This window comes from Hordeum vulgare, chromosome 6H, assembly GCF_904849725.1.
Source record: "Hordeum vulgare subsp. vulgare chromosome 6H, MorexV3_pseudomolecules_assembly, whole genome shotgun sequence".
NCBI classification, from domain to species: Eukaryota; Viridiplantae; Streptophyta; class Magnoliopsida; order Poales; family Poaceae; genus Hordeum; species Hordeum vulgare.
In genome coordinates, this window is record NC_058523.1 from 561,192,444 (window position 1) to 561,210,598 (window position 18,155).

Consider the following 18,155-nt stretch of genomic DNA (forward strand, 5'->3'; position numbering starts at 1 on the left):
TAAGCCCTTCAATCAATCCGATGAACCTGATAACAAATGTTGTCATCACGTATGCACATCGAGAAACCCTAATCTCATCACCCCCGATGGGGTCGCAAGAATCTACAACGTCAAATACAACCCGACAAACAAACCCAAGGATTTAGTATCTTGTAGGATTTGCTGGCTTGCTGGCTAATAACTTCTTTTCATTTTGGTTCAGTTTAGAGCATTTATTTTTTCAATAAAATAATATATTCTATAATTTTTAAAGAAAAAATATAAGGGCTCAAATCTTCATTATAAAGGTTTATCAAAAGTATGAAGTATCCCAAATATAATAAAATTTACGTCAAGATCTTGGACCATCGAACAACCATGGCATCCAGGAAGTCCTCGTGCACATATCCCTATGAACCTACACCTCGAAATAGTTGTTGTCATCATTGAACCCTTGAGTCAATCCGAAGAATCTACCACGGAATTTTGTCGTCGAGTATGCACCTCAACAACGGAAAACCCTCACGGAAAACCCCTAATCTCACCACCCAATGAGGTGGCAAGAATCTATGACAAAGCTTCATCTAATACGCCCCGACAAATGAACTCAAGAATGGATGAAGTCCAAATGACCGATTCGAAAATGAAGCACCACCATCGCCGCCCATGTGAGGGCAAAATATCCTAACCTGAAATCCTAACACGTGTGCTAGCCAAGGCCGAGGCCCGAGGAGAGAGCAGTCAAAGGCAAATCCACGGGCTTGCCAGCAAAGAGAGGAAAGGAAGGCATCGCCCTAGTCACCTTGCTAGAGGGGAAAGAGGGAGTTCACCAATACTCCCTCCGAGTGGCGAAGCTAGCTTTTCACATTAGGGTGGCCCACCCCTCAAAAAAAATTGACAAGAAATTTAACATGTGGACGTTCTAACTAGTTCTTGGTATCACATAGAAATATACCAATATGGTCTTGCAAACACATTAGAATTCTCAATTAAGACTAAATTTTGCATAAAGAAGCCTACATAGTACATACTATATGGACCATCGACATACCTTAAGAAGTTGAAAAGGAATATTTCCGGCCTACGCTTTATGCATTGCCATGAAGGTATCAATTATATCATCTTCATTCACCTCGGAGAAAGCATCCCTCTCAATGTATATGACTAGGCAATCATCTAAAAGTATAGCGTTCATCTTATTTCTCAACTTGCTCTTGACTATGCTCATTACAAAAAATGCTCTCTTAACATTTGTTGTTGCCTAACCAGGGGGCTAGGCCACGAGGGCTGGGGCGTTGCCGAGCCGGCCGGCGGCACTGGCGCTGGAGCGGAGTAGGAGAGGGAGGCGTTGGCTGCAGCATGGTGGAGAGCAGGGGCGGGCGGGGGACTGGGAAGACCGGAGGTGAGGCAGGAGCTTCCTGGACGGCGACAGGGTCGTGACCGGCGGCGTGGAACGACGAGGGCGCGACCAGGAACGGCAAAACTAGGTCGCGACTGCGCATGGGACTGGGAGGACAGCGACTAGGGGTCAAGCGCTCGATGGGCTCAAGGGGTGTTAATTGTGCTGACATTTTAATTTTTAGCCCAATTAAATGAATATGTATATAGGCTGTTCTAAAATCCCTCGATCCTAAAACAAGTGTCTCCACTTTAATACAACATTATGCTAAAATTAGTATAAAGTTAAAGACTTATTTTAGGACGGAGGGAGTATAACCTACTTATAGAGGAAGACACTAGCCAAAAGAATACACAATCTTCTTCTTTTTTACATGGAGAAACCACACAAGTTATACCAATATCACATCAGGTAAGCATACCACAGGTTATAATTAATAAAGTACACAAGTTATAAGTCACAATCACCAATATCAGATAGGTTATAATTAATAAAGTACACAAGTTATAAGTCACAATCACCAATATCAGATAAGTTAAGCATACACTACTACTACTACAAACCAGACCATGCATCCATATGATTATCTTGTGCACTACTACTACATTGCCAATGCAATTTGCAGCCTGGAATACATACATACATACTACTGACAAGCCACAACCGCTACAGCCATCCAGCATGCCTACAATCGTCTATCTACCTTACTACTAGCTACGACGGCAATCTATCCATCTACCTATCGTCCTTGCTCCGCGCCGCCCGGTCCTTCTTGTGCCCACCCAGGATCCTCGAGATCTGCAGACCACGGCTGAAGGCCTGGTTGAAGAGCATCCGAGTCTGGAACTCAGACACGAACGGGAACCACGCCAGGAACGCGATCGGGGTGAAGAGCAGCAGCCCCATGATGATCTCGTACCCACGAGCTAGAGCCCGGATCGACCCCCACAGCCCCACCCTCATGATCGCCGGCTTCAGTGCCTGAGCCACCTGCAACCGAGCGAAGTACCATGCATTTGTTAGAAGGTCCGATTGAATCATCACCTTGTAGCAGGATAGATGGATGGATACAGCAAGGAGCACAGGCAAGAAAATTACGAGGAGCAGGCCCCATCCCGTTGGCATGAAGGCAAGGATGCAGACGAATATGTCCTGGATCGTCATGTGGGGGATCACGATAAGGATCACGATGGTGGAGATGAACACGATGAAGATCAGCCCCTTGAGCAGCCGGAACACGAGCTGGAACTCCGCGCTGAATTTCCGCCGACCGACCGACACAGCCTGTGTGCGTGCATATAAACAGAGCCAGTCAACAACTATGTTGTTGGCGCGAGAGAATGCCCTAATGTCGGTTGTAGCAATCTACTAAAAAGACACGGGTAAAATGGCCAGGCCACTAGTTAGTGCTCACCTTCATCACCAGCAATATGAAGAAGATGACAACCCATGACAAGCAATAAACCTGGAATTAAAGAGCATTCATTAGTTGATAGGCTTACTAACACAAACATAATTAAGTCGATAGATAGGTAGATAGGCATCATCAGGATATAAAAGATCGAGCAAATAAATTACCAGGACGCTCTTGGTGTGTTTGGTTATGTTGAGATGGTAAACGAGCCCATACTGGTAGATGAAGAAGCGCACGGCAAGCACTATCTCAAGAACGGTGCCACGCTTCCCGGAGTATTTCAGGGGCTCGTGCTCTTTCTCCCACCATGACTCCCAACTTTTCTCCGGCGAAACACCGATACCCCCGCGGTTGCTGATCCACTTGTTCCAGTCAGTCCAGTCATCCACAATCTTCTGCCACTCGAACCCAGAAGGGTTGAACAGGAACGGCGCAAAGAGCCAGGTAACGACCATGAACCACATGGAGAAGGTTATGAAGATGTACGCGATGGCTCCTCGGTACGACTGCCCGAAGATCTCAAACACGATAAGCAAGATCATCAACTCGATGCCCTTGACGAAATGGCTCCGCGAGTACAGCCGATAGTTCTCGGCGAACTTGGCATGGAACACCACGAATCCACGTCCAGTAGCTCTATACTCAGCTCCTCCATGTAGCAGCGTCTTTCCGTAGTAGTGAGTCTTGGTTCCGAGGGAGAATGTGAAGAAGACGGATGCTAACTGAAGCTGCATCAGCACAAAGTCGCTCAATGCGGTCCTGAACCCTCTCTCCAGACCAATCTCCATCATCATAGGGAGTGCCATCAAGAAGCCAAGCTGCACAAACGACTGTGAGGCAAGAGCGACTTGGAGAGGGTTGTTGTGTATAAACCTTCTTCCTGTGGCTAGTCCTTCATCGAGGCCACTGAGGACGAGATACAAACGCCCATAGAGGAATACATACACGGTCCATACCGTAATCTGGAAAGAAAACAGAAAAGCTACAGAGGTTAGGGTTAACCAACCAACATAGAAAATAGGGAAGTCCGGGGCAGAGATAGTACCATTGTGCTGAAGTAAAAGCCAATGGTAGTATAGTAGCAGGACAACATTCTGAAGAAATCAAAACGATGGCCAAGTCGGTAGATGTCACGGCTCAGAGTCTGTTCGCCGTTACCATATGCTATCTTCGCCTCAAATAGTGAAATCTGATTGAGACCAACATCTCTTCCCTTGCCAACTTGCATGTATTCATGATGTGTAACGTTTCCTTCACGCAGTGTTGAATTGAATCCTGTCACAAAGGGACGGGTGGTATTAGAATAACATTTTCCAAGAATCGCACACAATAATAGGAGGAACGAGTTGACCGCATGCATACCAGCAAATATGTCCTCACTAAGATTGATAATCTTAGATGCTTTGCTTACACCACCCCTTGTGAGATGGAAGAGTCGATCAAAGATATCAGGATGTCCATAATGAAATCGAACCCTGCACGTGAGAATGTCCAGGAAAAGAAATCATAAACAGACATTCTTTAAATTTCTTTGGAAATACTAACCAAATGAATAGAGTAACACTAACAGGAAGAAACAAAACCAAGAAGACAACTCAACCAAATGAACAAAAAAGGAGTACTAAATTGAAATAATCAACATTAACTTGTTACTTGCAGAATGAAAGACAAGTTGTAGAAAGAAACATATAGATAGTGAGTAATTAAATTGAGATAAACTACATTGTGATCAGTCAAGATGATTTACCTTAAAGGATTGGCAAGTACACGCTGTCCAATAGTCACAAAACTTGTCTCTTGGTTTGACATGAACCACGCAAGCGAAGAAACACTGCAAAAGTAATCATAGCAGAGTAATTTATCCAAACAAATAGCAACAATGTATGACGAAGCCACGCGTTAATCACAAATTTAAGGGTGAAGAGGCAGTCAGAAACGACATATACCTGCCAGTGAATATATGTTCTCTTACACCAAGTATTGTTGGATACCTCACACCATCATGTTTCTTCGTAAACTCTTGCAGCAGGTTTCTCATTTTCAATGTTTCCTCCATATAATGTTCCTGTCATGACATCACGACATAACTAAATGGCCCAAAAATCCTAGCTAGCAGCACAAGAAGAAGCACAAATGGCGCATACCTGATTCATGTCTATGGTTTGTAGGCCTTCACCTCGAGTAAAAATTATCGCATGGTTCTGATTTTCTGGTTTCCCTTCACCCAACATTGCATTGCCTGGAAGTTTTATCCTGTATATGTCCTACACAACAAAATGTCACAAGGTAAGTAAGTTCATATCAAATCGGCACCGGTGAGATCGCAAAATGCAGGCAACTAATGGCTAAAAACATATTTATAGAATTAGATATCAGATATAATCAACACTAAATTAAAACCATTTCACAGTACCTGATCGAGTTTCTGACCAGGATCATCAGGCTTAGTTACTGCCGCCTTCACCAATGCTGAGTAGTAAACCTTCTCTATCTTCTTGCTCCTATCTTTGCTTGCCTCCCCCTCTTTGCTTGTCTCCTCGACTTCATCAATATAGGCAACCCGAAGTGATGGATAACTGACAAACAAACATTCCTTTTCAATATATTGCAATGATCAAAACAGACAAAGTAACGGTGCAAAATATTTAATGTCATGTCATGAGAACAAAGGCAGTATGTCCAAACTAGATAAGAACCCAGTGAATTGATACAACGGCTGAAAAACTATCTTGTGTACACACCCATGGAAGATCGGCAAAAATATATAAACTGCCAAATGTAGTAGTATAGTTGTATCCTAAGAGGCTAAGATAATCCCATGACCTAACACAACTTTCTACGGTTAAACTACAGATCATAATCCATTTTTCTGTGTAACAGTTTGCAAGGAGATATATTCTGGTTGTGACGTGACACCCACTATAGAACTTTATTCTTGAATAAAGACTTACGTTGTCATCAGTCTAAGAATATCCTGTGCATGATGATCACCAGAACGTTTCTGGATACCATATGACTGGCATGATACAACGTATGTAAACTTCATGTCAGCTACAGCCTTGCACTGAGTCAATAATTGTGATTCCTCAGATAGTATATCTGCAGCCCTGAAGCCTTCCATAAGATCTGAGGAGAACAGGCAACTTAGTTAATGCATGATCATACTGCATTCCGAATCACAATCAGGAAACAGTCTCGGTCACATAGAAATACCATCCTCTCTGGCCATATCAAGACAAGACTGAAGCACCAAAGCTTGTCGGTAGTACATCATCCCTCTTACTGTAAGATTGAGCAAGCATTACTAAAGGGAAAAAAAATACCAAACACGATACCAATATGTTTTTTTTTCGGAAAAGTACAGTGCCTATGACAGAAGAGGCAAAGGGGGATACCAGTCCTCGTCAAAGTTTGCCCCCTGTATGATGCCCAAAGGCGAAGCTCATCTTCCGTTTGTTCAGTCTCACGGAGTTCCTCTTCGTTCTTGCAGTCCACCCTTTCAAGGAAATTTTTCCATTCATCTGCAAGGAGAGGCAAACATGAGTTTGGTGTCCAGGGAGTGGAGTTACTAGGACATGTCGACTCATGGATGGGATGTACCTGGATAGATTTTTTGCAGGTAAAAAAGGATAGAAACCCCATCCTCGTTCTCTTCCTCTAGTGCATGTGAAGAGAAAAGGACGTCTTCTTTGTAATAGGGAGTCAAGACACTGCAGTACACAAGCAACAAGCCAACTGTTCATTATATGAAGGCAAAGAAGCAAAACTCCATGGAGCGAATGATGATTGTTTACCCGTAAAATACACAAGGAAGCTACACGATGATTCAAGCATAGAATAGAATATATCATAAATAAAATCTAGAGAGAAGAAAAACTTACGAGAAGGGCAGCATATTGCGCACTTTTGGAGCTTTTGGCATGTCCATAAAAAGAGAATTAGCAAAGAAAGATATCCTCCTTCTAGCATCCAGGTTTGTAGGAACATCCATAGCAGATTCCTTCACTGTGAGCAGAAGGTGAAGCCTTTTTATCTGAAGCCAAGAACAACAGCACCAATCTTAGAAGCTTATCTCTATTTCAAATATAAATATACTTGAAACAAACAAAAAAGAAAAAATAAATCTGAGATATAACCTTTTCCTTCCAGGCATCTGATGCCTTCACAGGAAATTCAATAGCTTTAGTGAACAACTGTTCCTGTTCTTGTTGATCAAGTGGTGTAATCCCTTCGTGTTTTCTGTTATTTCCACCATGTACCGTTTCCAGTAGCCTGATCAAGAGATAGCAACACATATAAGTAAGGAAAGACAACGCCAATAATCTAAAGCAAACGCGATCATCTGGTGCCTGTGCAACACCCGGTACTCTCTCTATGGGAAAAGACCATTCTGCTAGTTTCTAGAGTACAATGATAATTAGGATCTCTCACCCAATGGGTTGTAGTTGTTCTTCCATTATATCCCTTGTAACCACCTCGAGCATATCCTGGAACAAAATGATGACCTGACCTCGATCTTCTCTGTTATTCTTTTGCTGCATGGAAAGAATAAGAAGAATTAGGTGGTATGCACATTCAACATGACCCATCCATGCCATGATGACTAATTCAATACCAGTATCTCAAGCAGCTCGATGAACTTCTTGCTCAGGGTAGGTAAGTTACTCATGTGCAGTTCCTTTATCAGAAAGTCCTCTGCTACGAGATCATCCACCACTTTAAAAATCTTTTGGATGACACTGAAATATATACATCATGAAGTGTGTTCAGAATAAAAACAATCAAGACTTGGTACTTTTAAAGAAGTGAGAATGTAGAACATACTCTCGCTCCCGTGGACCAACCACTAAAGCATATATTATGTTTTTAAATGAAGCATAGCATTCCTTGATGGCATAAGTAAAATATGGATCTGAATCCATCCTTTTCTTTAGATCACGGTCTTTTCCTCCACTGTCTGCTGCCATATCCAATGCTATTGGAATCTGAAATGCAGTTAATAAAATCAAATGAAACAACGCCTCATTCCACCAAAACAACAAGCACGAGTTACATGAGAATATGTACCTTGCTAGCAAGCAGGAATGGTGGCCATTGGATCATATCCATTTCACGATCCTTGCAGTATGGAACAAGTAGCAAGTCCTTCTCCCTGACCGAAACGCAACAAACAACAGATCAGCAGGAAGCAAAAGAAAGACGGTTAATATGTAAGAATAGATGTCAGATACCACACCTGTTATCTATCAAGTCTTCCTGGCGGAAGCTTGTAATAATTAGATTCCATATCTGAGCAAATCTTGCAGCTATTTTGTCTTCTTCTTTTCCATCCTCAGGTTTCTAAAGTAACTTAAGCGGGTTAGATAAAAGAAAATACATAGATGCTCTATCATAGCAGGGATCCACACCTAATGTGGCCTCAGATAAGATGTGAGAATCAAGAAATCCCCACCTTAGAAGGTTTACTGGAGAAAGCGGAGCGGAATCCTCTCCTCTTTGAGTCATTTGGAATCAAGTGATCGTTGAAAGCCTTTGGCAAAGATTCGAAGCGAGATCTTAACATTCCTAAGGTCCGTATCTGATTTAGTGAAACCACACAGTATACTCTGTAAGTTACTTTATTCCCTTGTACAAAAATTTCAGAGGAGTACAATCATCCAGAAATATTGAGTAATAAGCAAGGTTCACAAAAAATTGGAAGTTTTGAAAGTGTTTAATTAAAGAACAATTTCATGTACTGACCCAGACCTAAACAGAATAGCTAAATAAAATATTGGTCGGCTTTACTAACCTCACCAAGACGACGACATGCCCCATAGATACCACCAACTAATGTTGAGAAAATTGCATACCATATTTGGGTATCCATGAAATAGACCTGAACCATTAAACCAAGTCAAGTCAAAATCGGATCAACAACTTCTTCTGTTCTACACAAGGAAGAGGACAGAAGGCGTACAAGAATGATAGGAGCCCAAAGTGCAATAACAACACCGATGTTGTTCTTTGCTGCAGATAAAACCAAAAATAAGAATATGTTCGGGCTCAACCAGGTTAGAGCGAGAGAGAGAGACAGAGAGAGACCGACCATGTGGGAAGAACTCGTGCCACTGAAATGTTGTTATTGGGACCTTCATTATATCTTTTGTTGGTTGCACGAGTGGCCTGATCTGCAGGTCGGGCATATGACAAGATGAGCAACCAAACCAAATTATGATTTCACTCGATAACGGATAACCTTTTACCAGCAGAAGTGTACTTATGAGTAGAGTAGTGGGGAACGTTGTAGGTTTCTACTACTAGCACTCAAGACATTAATGGGACAAAACTTCCGTTGAAATGGCTAGCAATAGTTTGATGCAAAATTATACAACATATATAGAGTTGAACCACCTCTGGAAATACCAGGACCTTAACATTCATTCACTTATTTATTTAAGTCGCGTTGCTCTTGGACATGCATAGTTTTGACCTAGGTACGTTACTTATGGAGATTTAAATGTGTCAAGTTCACCTGCATTGCAATTTCCGCTTTCAGATATATGTGTGGCACTCTAGCAAGTTAAATCTAAGTTATGGTGATCTCCTTTAATTGTCAGTACTATAATATAAACCTTAGGGCTATGAAGTTGCCCAAACATCTCACATATTCCACTAAGAATGCAGAAATATACTCAGATTTCATGTCTAGCAAAATGGTAGTGAAATCAGTTAAGAATAATACCTCCACGTAGAAGCTCACTACCAATTTTGTGGCCAAAAGAACGACCCAGAACATTGTATACCTAGAAGAACAACAATGCTCAGAAAGAGCACGCGCAATGGTAATTCATAAAGAATGACAAACACTTGACGGGCAAACGTACTTGAAAAGGGAGAACGCGCCTTCATGCATTCCTCTGCCAACGAATAAGCGAGGCTGTACAATGTTTTACATCTTAGTATAAACAGGGTACCAAGAATCAACAACTTGAATAAAACTGCCAAAGCAAAATTACCTGTGACCACCACATTATGAGGGCTACAACTTTAAGATTTGACTTCTCAAGAAACCTCCTCAGGACAGGAAAAATGAATAACGTAGCCGCCAGCATATTTGGTGACAAATATACCACAACAGCCAAGATGTATAATGATGGCTGGTTCCGGCCGTCACCAAACCAGCTTTTGATTGTTCTATTGAGTCCAGTAGGATTGTCTGAGGTGTATGCGTAAGTTACGGGTAAAATTACAACCCATGCAGCTCCTGATAGTAATTTCAAGATGTACCGGAGTTTAACAGCAAGAGACATGCTTTTTCTTGCTTTCCAGCTCAAGACAATGTCCAGAATTGCTGCATAAAAATATATTTAGTAAACCTAACCATTGATAAACATTGCCTAGTGTGTACAGAAAGAACAACCAACATGCTTATACAGTTTCATGCTTAGAATAATATGTTCAGAAAAATAAAACGAACGAGTCAATCAAATTACACAAGTATTTTCATCGAGCTTTGGTACAGCTCAACACAATGCCCATAATTGCTGCATTAAAATATATTTATGAAATCTAACCAATGGTAGCAATGTTCGGTGTTCCAATTTTTGTACCAAACCGACAACCACCATGCTCCTCTGGTTTCATGCTAAGAATATTATGCTCAGGAAAACTAAACGTCGAGTAAAATCAAGTAAACTGGGAGACGACAGCCATTTAAACTGTCAAAATCAATATCATGTGTAACCATGCTGATAATAAATGGGATGTGGACACAACAAAGGCAAGTAAGAAAAAAAAAAGACTAATGTGCATACCATAATATTAGGATAGGAAGGGAGGGAGGGGGGGGGGGTATTGCCAACATACCTTGGCCCATTTTCATTACTGCAGCAGTTATAAATATGCTCAAAACTTGTTTGAACACCCCTGCATCAAAGATGTCACCTGGTGTGCCGCCATTCCAAGCAACTATAACCATGGCCTGAGTGAACAAGAAAACCAACATAATAAGGTTCATCTCAGGTAAACAGAAAACATCCAAAAGTGCAGTCAAGAGAAGAAGAGCAACACGAAGGTGGGAAATCACAAATAACCTGTAAGGATAAAATTAAGAAGCTCCACATCCTGTCAAAGCTACGGAAGATGTGCCAAAATGACCGTATTTCAACAAAGTTGACTTTTCCCATCCAATGGTCATTACCAGTTGGTCTGTTTTCCTGTAGCAGAAAAAAATATCAATATCAAAAGAGACTGTATGAAGACTTAAACTGCAAAAAAATAGCATTTCTTTTTACTATCAGACAGTTGAATACATTTAATTTTGTTAAACAGTACTACTGAATGGTTTATTTGAAGATTAAGCCAGGTACCTGATTGCTACCAACTTTCTTACTCTGAGATGCTAGCATCTAGATAGTACTAAGCTCATTTGCATGAAGGTAATGCAAGTACATTCATATCAAAATGAACTTACTCCATTCGCCTGATCACGAGTATTGAGAACAAAATTTGGGGTCTTGAAAAAATCAGCATCAGCTCTCATAGGCCATCCTAATCGAAAACAATCTCTTGACCTGTAAGCAATGTAAAATTAATTGCATGGGTGTCCTCCAAAACTGGCTGGGGAAATTACAAAGGAAGATAACAAATTATGGTGTACTTACCAGAAGTACTCATTGAGATCATCATAATTTCTCCAATGTGAGTGTTTTGATTTTATGGTCTTGCTCCTTTCAGCTTCCTAAAAATCCCAAGGGGCATAAGTTAATTGTGCTTGGAATTAAAACACAAGAATGGAAATAAAGAAATATACCATCTCTATGATCTTGTAAATTGGGGTCACAACTTTCTTCAGGAAGGCTTCTTCGGCACCACCATAGGCTGGTTCAACATTTTCACCAGTTGTTGGGCTCACATTTCCAGCCAACATGCCATACAATTCAAAAGCCATCTGCAGCGGATCAACAACAAAACACGACCATCACTTGCCAATAATCATCTCACCGCAAGAGATATGGCCTAGAGATACAGCAATGCCCCAAGCCAATCAATCCCTTTTTACCCGGCATGCCCATGAACACAACTTCACAATTGCTAAACATGAAGTGGTATGAAAGGACAATAAATAACATAAATGGTACTCCCTCCGTCCCAAAATAACTGTCTCAAGCTTAGTACAACTTTGTACTAGAGCTAGTACAAAGTTGAGACACTTATTTTGGGACGGAGGGAGTATAAACTTGTACGGCACAGAAATATAATGTATTAACCTAAACCTTCCGCCCATTTACAATGGTCCAAAATACTAGGAGGGTGGGAAAAGGGGGAAGGCAAAAATAGGGATCATTTTAGAACTTTCTTGATCGGTGTTTACTGGATCACCTCAGTAGGAACTTATATTTTGCATAAATTATCGTGTACACAACATTGTTTGATGCTGCCGTGCTTAGAACATGCATCATGCAGCCAAATTATCGAAGACTTTTCACCTCAACAGTCTTGGCTACTGGAGAACCAGTAGAGCCATGCACGTAGAGAGAAACTCTTTACCCAATGGCGTACTGACATACTTTCTAGGTAAGCTACATCCTGATTCAAGAGAGACTGTTCTTTTTAACTCAAAGTTTTGCAGGTAAGTCCTCATGCCCAACATATACTTTCTGGACAACGGAAGTGAACAGAATGCGACTCCTCAGAAGATGCCACCAGATTTGTGAAGGTTCAAGTCAGAAGAGATAAAGGGTGTTTGGTTTCAGCCCAAGCTTGCCCTACCAAAATATTGGTCATGGTTTTGCCTACCCATGAGTTGGCTAATGTTGGCAAGAAAAATGTACTAGTGTTAGGGTACCAAACAATTGAAACTTTCGGCCACCTATATAAAAACTGGTAGGGCATATTTTGGCAACTATCCAGACATACCCAAATAGCATAGTATCATTTGCTTTGTTTTCTTTTGTAACCAGAAAATCACATTACGACCTTGAACTAAGAGTTTAATAGCCAGTTTGCCAGCTCAGTAAATAGATCATGTGTTTAATTTGACAAAGAAAGGAATTAACCATACATGATGATAGATATAGCAAAGACACTCTGGCATAAACCGCAAGTTAGCTGCCTCTCCCCATATGAGCAGATAAAGGCCCATGTAGAGAAGCTTCCGCTGTTGTACTTCTTGTTGAATTGTCGGCAGCCTAGAAAGATAATGATCAATTAATTAGTGGACCAAGCGACTGTGAAGAGCTTATGATTGCAGGCTTGAATTAAATCAAATAATCATGGTTAACTTCCACTGGAGATTGAACATCATACCATAAGCTGCTTTTGCGCCCAAGGTATTTGCACCATCTTTTGTAGTTCTTGAAGAGCTTCTTCATTACTATATCTAGCGCATGGTCATCTAACTGAAAATTTCACCAGAAAAGAAACAAGTAAGTCACATTACTACTCAAGGATCCATGTGCGCACACCTAACATGAATGCATGTTGGGAAATGCAGTACCTTTGATTGTTGGTCAGGTTTGGACATCTCCCTTATATGCACATTGGCAAGCAAGAGTATGAGATGTTCTCGTTGATTGGACACGTTATCTTTCTGCAGAGTGATTGTTGGAGTTAGAGAGCATTGATGCATCAGAGCTCACAAAGGAAACCATCGATACAAATATGTTTGATATGGAAGCAAAAGTCTGGCGAGAAATATGATATGAAAACAAAAGGCAGGCCGTAGCCATGTTGTCATAACCTGAAACCCAAACAGTGCCTGAAGCCACTCAAGAAGATCCGCGTCATCCTTCTTTTCATGGTCCTTGGGCCACGGCAGACCCCTTGTGTTACGAAGAGCGTGAAAAGAGGCTTGGATCTACATGTAATAATGGGAAGCAGCGCATAAGCCCTAGTGTAATCATCTCGACATCTCACCAGAGTATGATAAGCTCGTAGTGAATTCTGGATGGAAATCAGGATAGATGGGAACCTCAGGATATCGCATAATAGCCTGGTTAGCAGCACTGTCAGGGTCGAGCGGGAGGATATTGTAAGGAAGATAGAGCTTTTTCTTCTCCTCGACTTGGTTGTGCGTCTCCAAAATCTGCAACAATCAACAGCCACAGCAGGGAGGTGAGACCCACTATTTTTTTTCCAGATAACAACATTAGTGGTGGTTTGTTTTCGTTTTTGTGAGGAAACATAACAGGTGCATTGTGTAAACAAACAAAAGAAAAGAAAAGGTTGCAATGTCTTGTGCTAGAACTTACCGCCTGATCGACTTCGATTTTCTGTGAGACATTGACGGCCTTTAGGACCTCGAACAGGACAGCCGCGGTCTGATACGCCTTCGTCAGCTGGGCACTGAGCAAACAGAAAAGCAGAGCAGGCGTCAGGCAAGCCGTAGATGATTCAGCAACAGCGTACGGGGCAGGCACATTAAGGAAAGAAGATGGGTTGGTTGCTCTGACCGGTCAGCCTTATCGGCGGCATTCTGGAGCGCCTGGATGTACTTCTTGTAGTAGTGCTGGTAGAAACTCTGCATTTCACGGGCATCGCTCTGCTTGACCCTCCCCTTCAATGTGGGGTCGTTTTCCTGAGGAAGGAAGCGCGTGCATGGCAAGGAAGTCAAGCACTTAATATGGCATATACGTTGGGTGTCATGCAATCAATTTCGCTGTGGGGTAAAACAAATGACTAGCAGCGGTAGCCTCTGTATGCACTTAATATGGTATAATGATTTGGAAGCTATAAATAGAACACAGTTTAGCGGGAAGGAGCAGAAACGGAATGCAATCAAATATGCAGCAAGTTTTAATGCGGTGCAAGGGAGGCGGGAAAGGCGTATGTAGGCACACAAGCATGTACCCTTTCGAGCCTCTGGAGGAGCGCGGTCTTGAACTGGCGGACACCACGGCCGCTGGAGGTGGGGTCGAGTCGATGGGCCTTTTCGAAGGCGTAGAACCGACCTAGCATCACAGCAAGAGACGTATTAGTACATTGTGTGGGTGGGTGGGTGAAACAAGGAAACAGATAGCACTCTGTTATGCAGCTATAGAGTTATGCCCACTTGAGTTGGAGTTAATAAACTCGGTACTCGTAGTGCTATTGTACTACTCCGTCAGTCCCAAAATAAGTGTCTAAACTTTGTACTAGATAACTCTAGTACTAGAATTTTGTACTATACTAAGGTTGAGACAGTTAGTTATTTTAGAATACAACAGTGCACATGTAGTAACTAGTGGAGTAGTAAGTATTAGTAGTAGAATACAGACGCAGAGAGTAACTAGGTGGATTAGTAGTAGCATTAGAAGCGAGGTAGCACCCAAGGGACAAGAGGGTAGGGTGTGAGACAAGAGAAGTCTCTTGTATGTGCTGCTAGAAAAGGAATTATGTCCGAATAAATTAACAGAGTGAGTCCATGGACTGTCACCACTCTTGTACTGCACTAGTACTTGAGCAATAATAAGAATATAGTAATACACTTTGCACTAGTAGTGGAGTAGTAATAGAATAGAATAGAATACATACAGAAGAAGCAGTGAGTAGAGTGGTACTCCAATTAAGAAAGAAACAGGAGTCGGGTAGGGTTGAGATCTGCCTTCCTTGGTAACAGTAATTAACAAGCAGCGAGGAGGATGAATGTGCCAAAAAGTGGTTTGCTTGCTTACATAGGTATGCGACCCGCGGGTTGCTTCCTTCGACCTCGTTGGCAACGCGGAGGATGGGCGCGATCTCCACCAGCGAGGAGGGGACCACCTCGCTGTCGAAGATGGACTCGCCAAGGTTCCCCGCCGTCTGCGTCCGCAGGATCCTCCTGCCGCCGCCGGACGCCGGGCCAGGGGTGGAGGAGGGCTCCCCGCCGCCGGGGCCCGCGCCCGTCGGCCGCCTCCCGGAGGAGGAGGCCATCACGCCCGCCCGCCCGCCGGTCGGTCTGGAGAGAAGGGAAGGGAAGGGAAGGGAAGGGAAGGAAGGAGCTCACTCGCTCAACAAGGGAAGGGAAGCTGAGGAGGGTTTGGTGGAGTAAAATGGGTTGCTTGGTTTTTCACCCTCCGCCGGCAGATGGGATGGTGCTTGGCTTGGCTTGGCTTGGCGGATGGAAGCAAAAAAAAAAAAACCCTAGATCGACGGATTTGGGGGATTGATTGATGGCGAGGGCGAGGGCGAGGTGGAGCTGCCGCAGTCGCAGTCGCAGTCGCAGTGGGGGGGAAAGCAGTGGTGAGAGAGAGGGACGGCCGAGCGAGCTGATCGATAAATTTGGATTCTTTTTCGTTTTTCCGTTTACAAAAGACACGACTGTTGGCGGAGTGGAGAAGAAAGCGGGCGGGGACACCACTTTAGTTCACCCCACGCTCCTCCTAACAGCATCTCCACCAATACCCCTCCTACCACTCTCAAACGTCCGCGCACAAAGACCGTCCGTTTATTAAACATGGGGTGACAGGACGTCACGTGGCATCACTCCGACTCGTCGTCGAGGCCTTAGCCAGCTATTTAAGCCTGTCGTCGTTCCCCAGCCCTATCACATCCACCTCCTCCCTTCTTTCGTCGCAACTCGAGCCCGTCAGCCATGTCCACATGTCGCCGCCACTACATGATCCAGCACCATCTATGGCTCCTTGAGCAGGTCCGGATCCGGAGGGCTACGGGGCTACCTCTGGATCTAGAGGAAGATTTCGAGGAGGATGAGGAGGTGGGGAGGAAGAGGAGGAGGGGCTAGGGGAGGAATAGGGGGAGGGTAGGAGCCGGCAAAGGAGGCGTCGCCGCTAGGTGTCGGGGAGGACCACCAGGAGTCGGTGTCGTGGTTTTGTCACGGCAGATGTCCTCGTGAAAGGACTTAGTGTTGGAGCCATCGCACCTTGGTGGCGACTCAAAGGGGTTGAACGGGAGCGGGACATAGATTTACCCAGGTTCGCCCCCTCGTGAGGAGGTAAAAGCATACGTCCTGCTTTGTGTTGTATTGATGATGTTTCGATTACAAGGAGGGCCTAACTCGCCTGACCTAGCTCTCGATGATTTCTAACCTCTCATCTCCTTCCCTGGGACTCGCCTTTATATATAGGTCGAGCCCTTAGAGTTTACAAGAGTCCTCGCCATCATACAAGTCATGATTCTTTCTATCTCTAAGTCGTCGTGCTTTCCAAGACTGGAGAACTCCCCGATGATTGATTCTCCACGAGGATCTTGAACCGCCATCCAGCTCCTGGCCCTATTGGGCCAAATCTTGAATCGCCAAAGGATGAGTCGCCCGCTTGGTGACCCGACCCAGATAGGGCGGGTCACACAGCAGATAATATCCCCAATAGTCGGCGAAGGAGACGCCACCGCTGGATGTCGTGGAGGACCAGCAGGAGCCGGCAAAGGAGACGCCGCCGCTAGGTGTCGGGAAGGACCGGCAGGAGTCGGTGAAGGAGACGCTGCCGCTGGGTGTCGCGGGGACCAGCAGGAGCCGGCGTAGGAGGCGTCGCCGCTCAGTGTCGGGGAGGATTAGCACGAGCCGGTGGAGGAGGCGTCGTCGCTGGATGTGGGGGAGGACCAGCAAGATTCGACGAAGGAGGCACCGCCTCTGGATGTGGGGGAGGATGAGGCGCCGGCGATGTGGGAGGACTGGACCTGTGGCCGGAGCAACATGCCATCCTGAACTCTATCCGCTCGAAGTCGGTTCTGGAGGCCGGGCGTCTTCGTTGGCAGCAGATGGAGGCGGCGCGTGTTGCTCCGGAGGCAGCTCAGGCTCCGGCGCAGACAGCTTAGGACATCAAATAGTTTAGTACATAATACGTAGGCTATATATTCTGCATGTTTTTGTATGATCTAGGGGTCAAATGTGAAAGAGTTGGCTGTGGACGGGCAGATTTAAGTTATGAGTGTCCGCGGACGCATCCGGACACGACTGTGGATGTTTGAGGGGACGGATTTACAAAGTCCGAGTGTAGATGCTCTAACTCTAACCAATCTCCAACCATACGAAGAAGAATCCCGGACTAGCAAAACTTTGTGTACTATATTTACTCAATAATTTTTTGACGGACGTAGTTGATCTCATAAATATAACAAATTAACATTTTTTATCCTATGCAATTCTGATATACATTGTAACTACATATTAGCACACATATAAGAACTAACCAGAGAAATATGAATGTTCAAGCAAATCGTGAATATATAGTTTACAAGACGAATTAATCAAATTTAAACACAATGAATGGTCCAAATGTGGTAAATGACATGAAAAAGAACAATCCAGGGAGCACTACGAAATTGTCGGTGATGCTTGGTAAGATCATCTTGGAGCTGAGGATGGACTTGTCGGTTCTCGATGCTCTTCGAGGAATGCATGAATCCTATTTGGACTATACTCTTGCTCAACCGACATCTCCCTCTCGTCTTAAATGATCATGT

The 18,155-nt window shown here is 43.7% G+C and overlaps 1 protein-coding gene and 1 long non-coding RNA gene across 2 annotated transcripts; one reads left to right on the forward strand and one right to left on the reverse strand.

Annotated features, from left to right (window-relative positions):
• Positions 1–1,667: 1,667 nt before the first annotated feature.
• Positions 1,668–1,933, forward strand: LOC123401152. The gene is made up of 2 exons (XR_006611039.1): positions 1,668–1,804; positions 1,859–1,933. It is a non-coding gene; the product is annotated as an uncharacterized LOC123401152 (long non-coding RNA).
• On the reverse strand, positions 1,786–15,665 carry LOC123401151 (callose synthase 3-like). Its single transcript, XM_045094882.1, has 42 exons — positions 15,428–15,665; positions 14,625–14,725; positions 14,228–14,352; positions 14,027–14,120; positions 13,747–13,860; positions 13,516–13,632; positions 13,273–13,365; positions 13,083–13,174; positions 12,838–12,964; positions 11,587–11,724; positions 11,438–11,514; positions 11,248–11,347; positions 10,868–10,990; positions 10,641–10,755; positions 9,791–10,125; positions 9,659–9,711; positions 9,517–9,577; positions 8,881–8,962; positions 8,752–8,801; positions 8,584–8,670; positions 8,245–8,370; positions 8,029–8,132; positions 7,860–7,944; positions 7,617–7,777; positions 7,408–7,531; positions 7,224–7,327; positions 6,929–7,064; positions 6,674–6,825; positions 6,393–6,502; positions 6,188–6,313; positions 6,006–6,074; positions 5,744–5,918; positions 5,206–5,368; positions 4,937–5,056; positions 4,739–4,857; positions 4,540–4,623; positions 4,155–4,267; positions 3,838–4,067; positions 2,957–3,754; positions 2,793–2,843; positions 2,477–2,662; positions 1,786–2,368 (listed from the first exon to the last, which is right to left on the reverse strand). The coding sequence occupies exons 1-42, from the start codon at positions 15,663–15,665 to the stop codon at positions 2,114–2,116; spliced, it is 5,913 nt and encodes a 1,970-aa protein (XP_044950817.1). The 3' UTR covers positions 1,786–2,113.
• Positions 15,666–18,155: the final 2,490 nt, after the last annotated feature.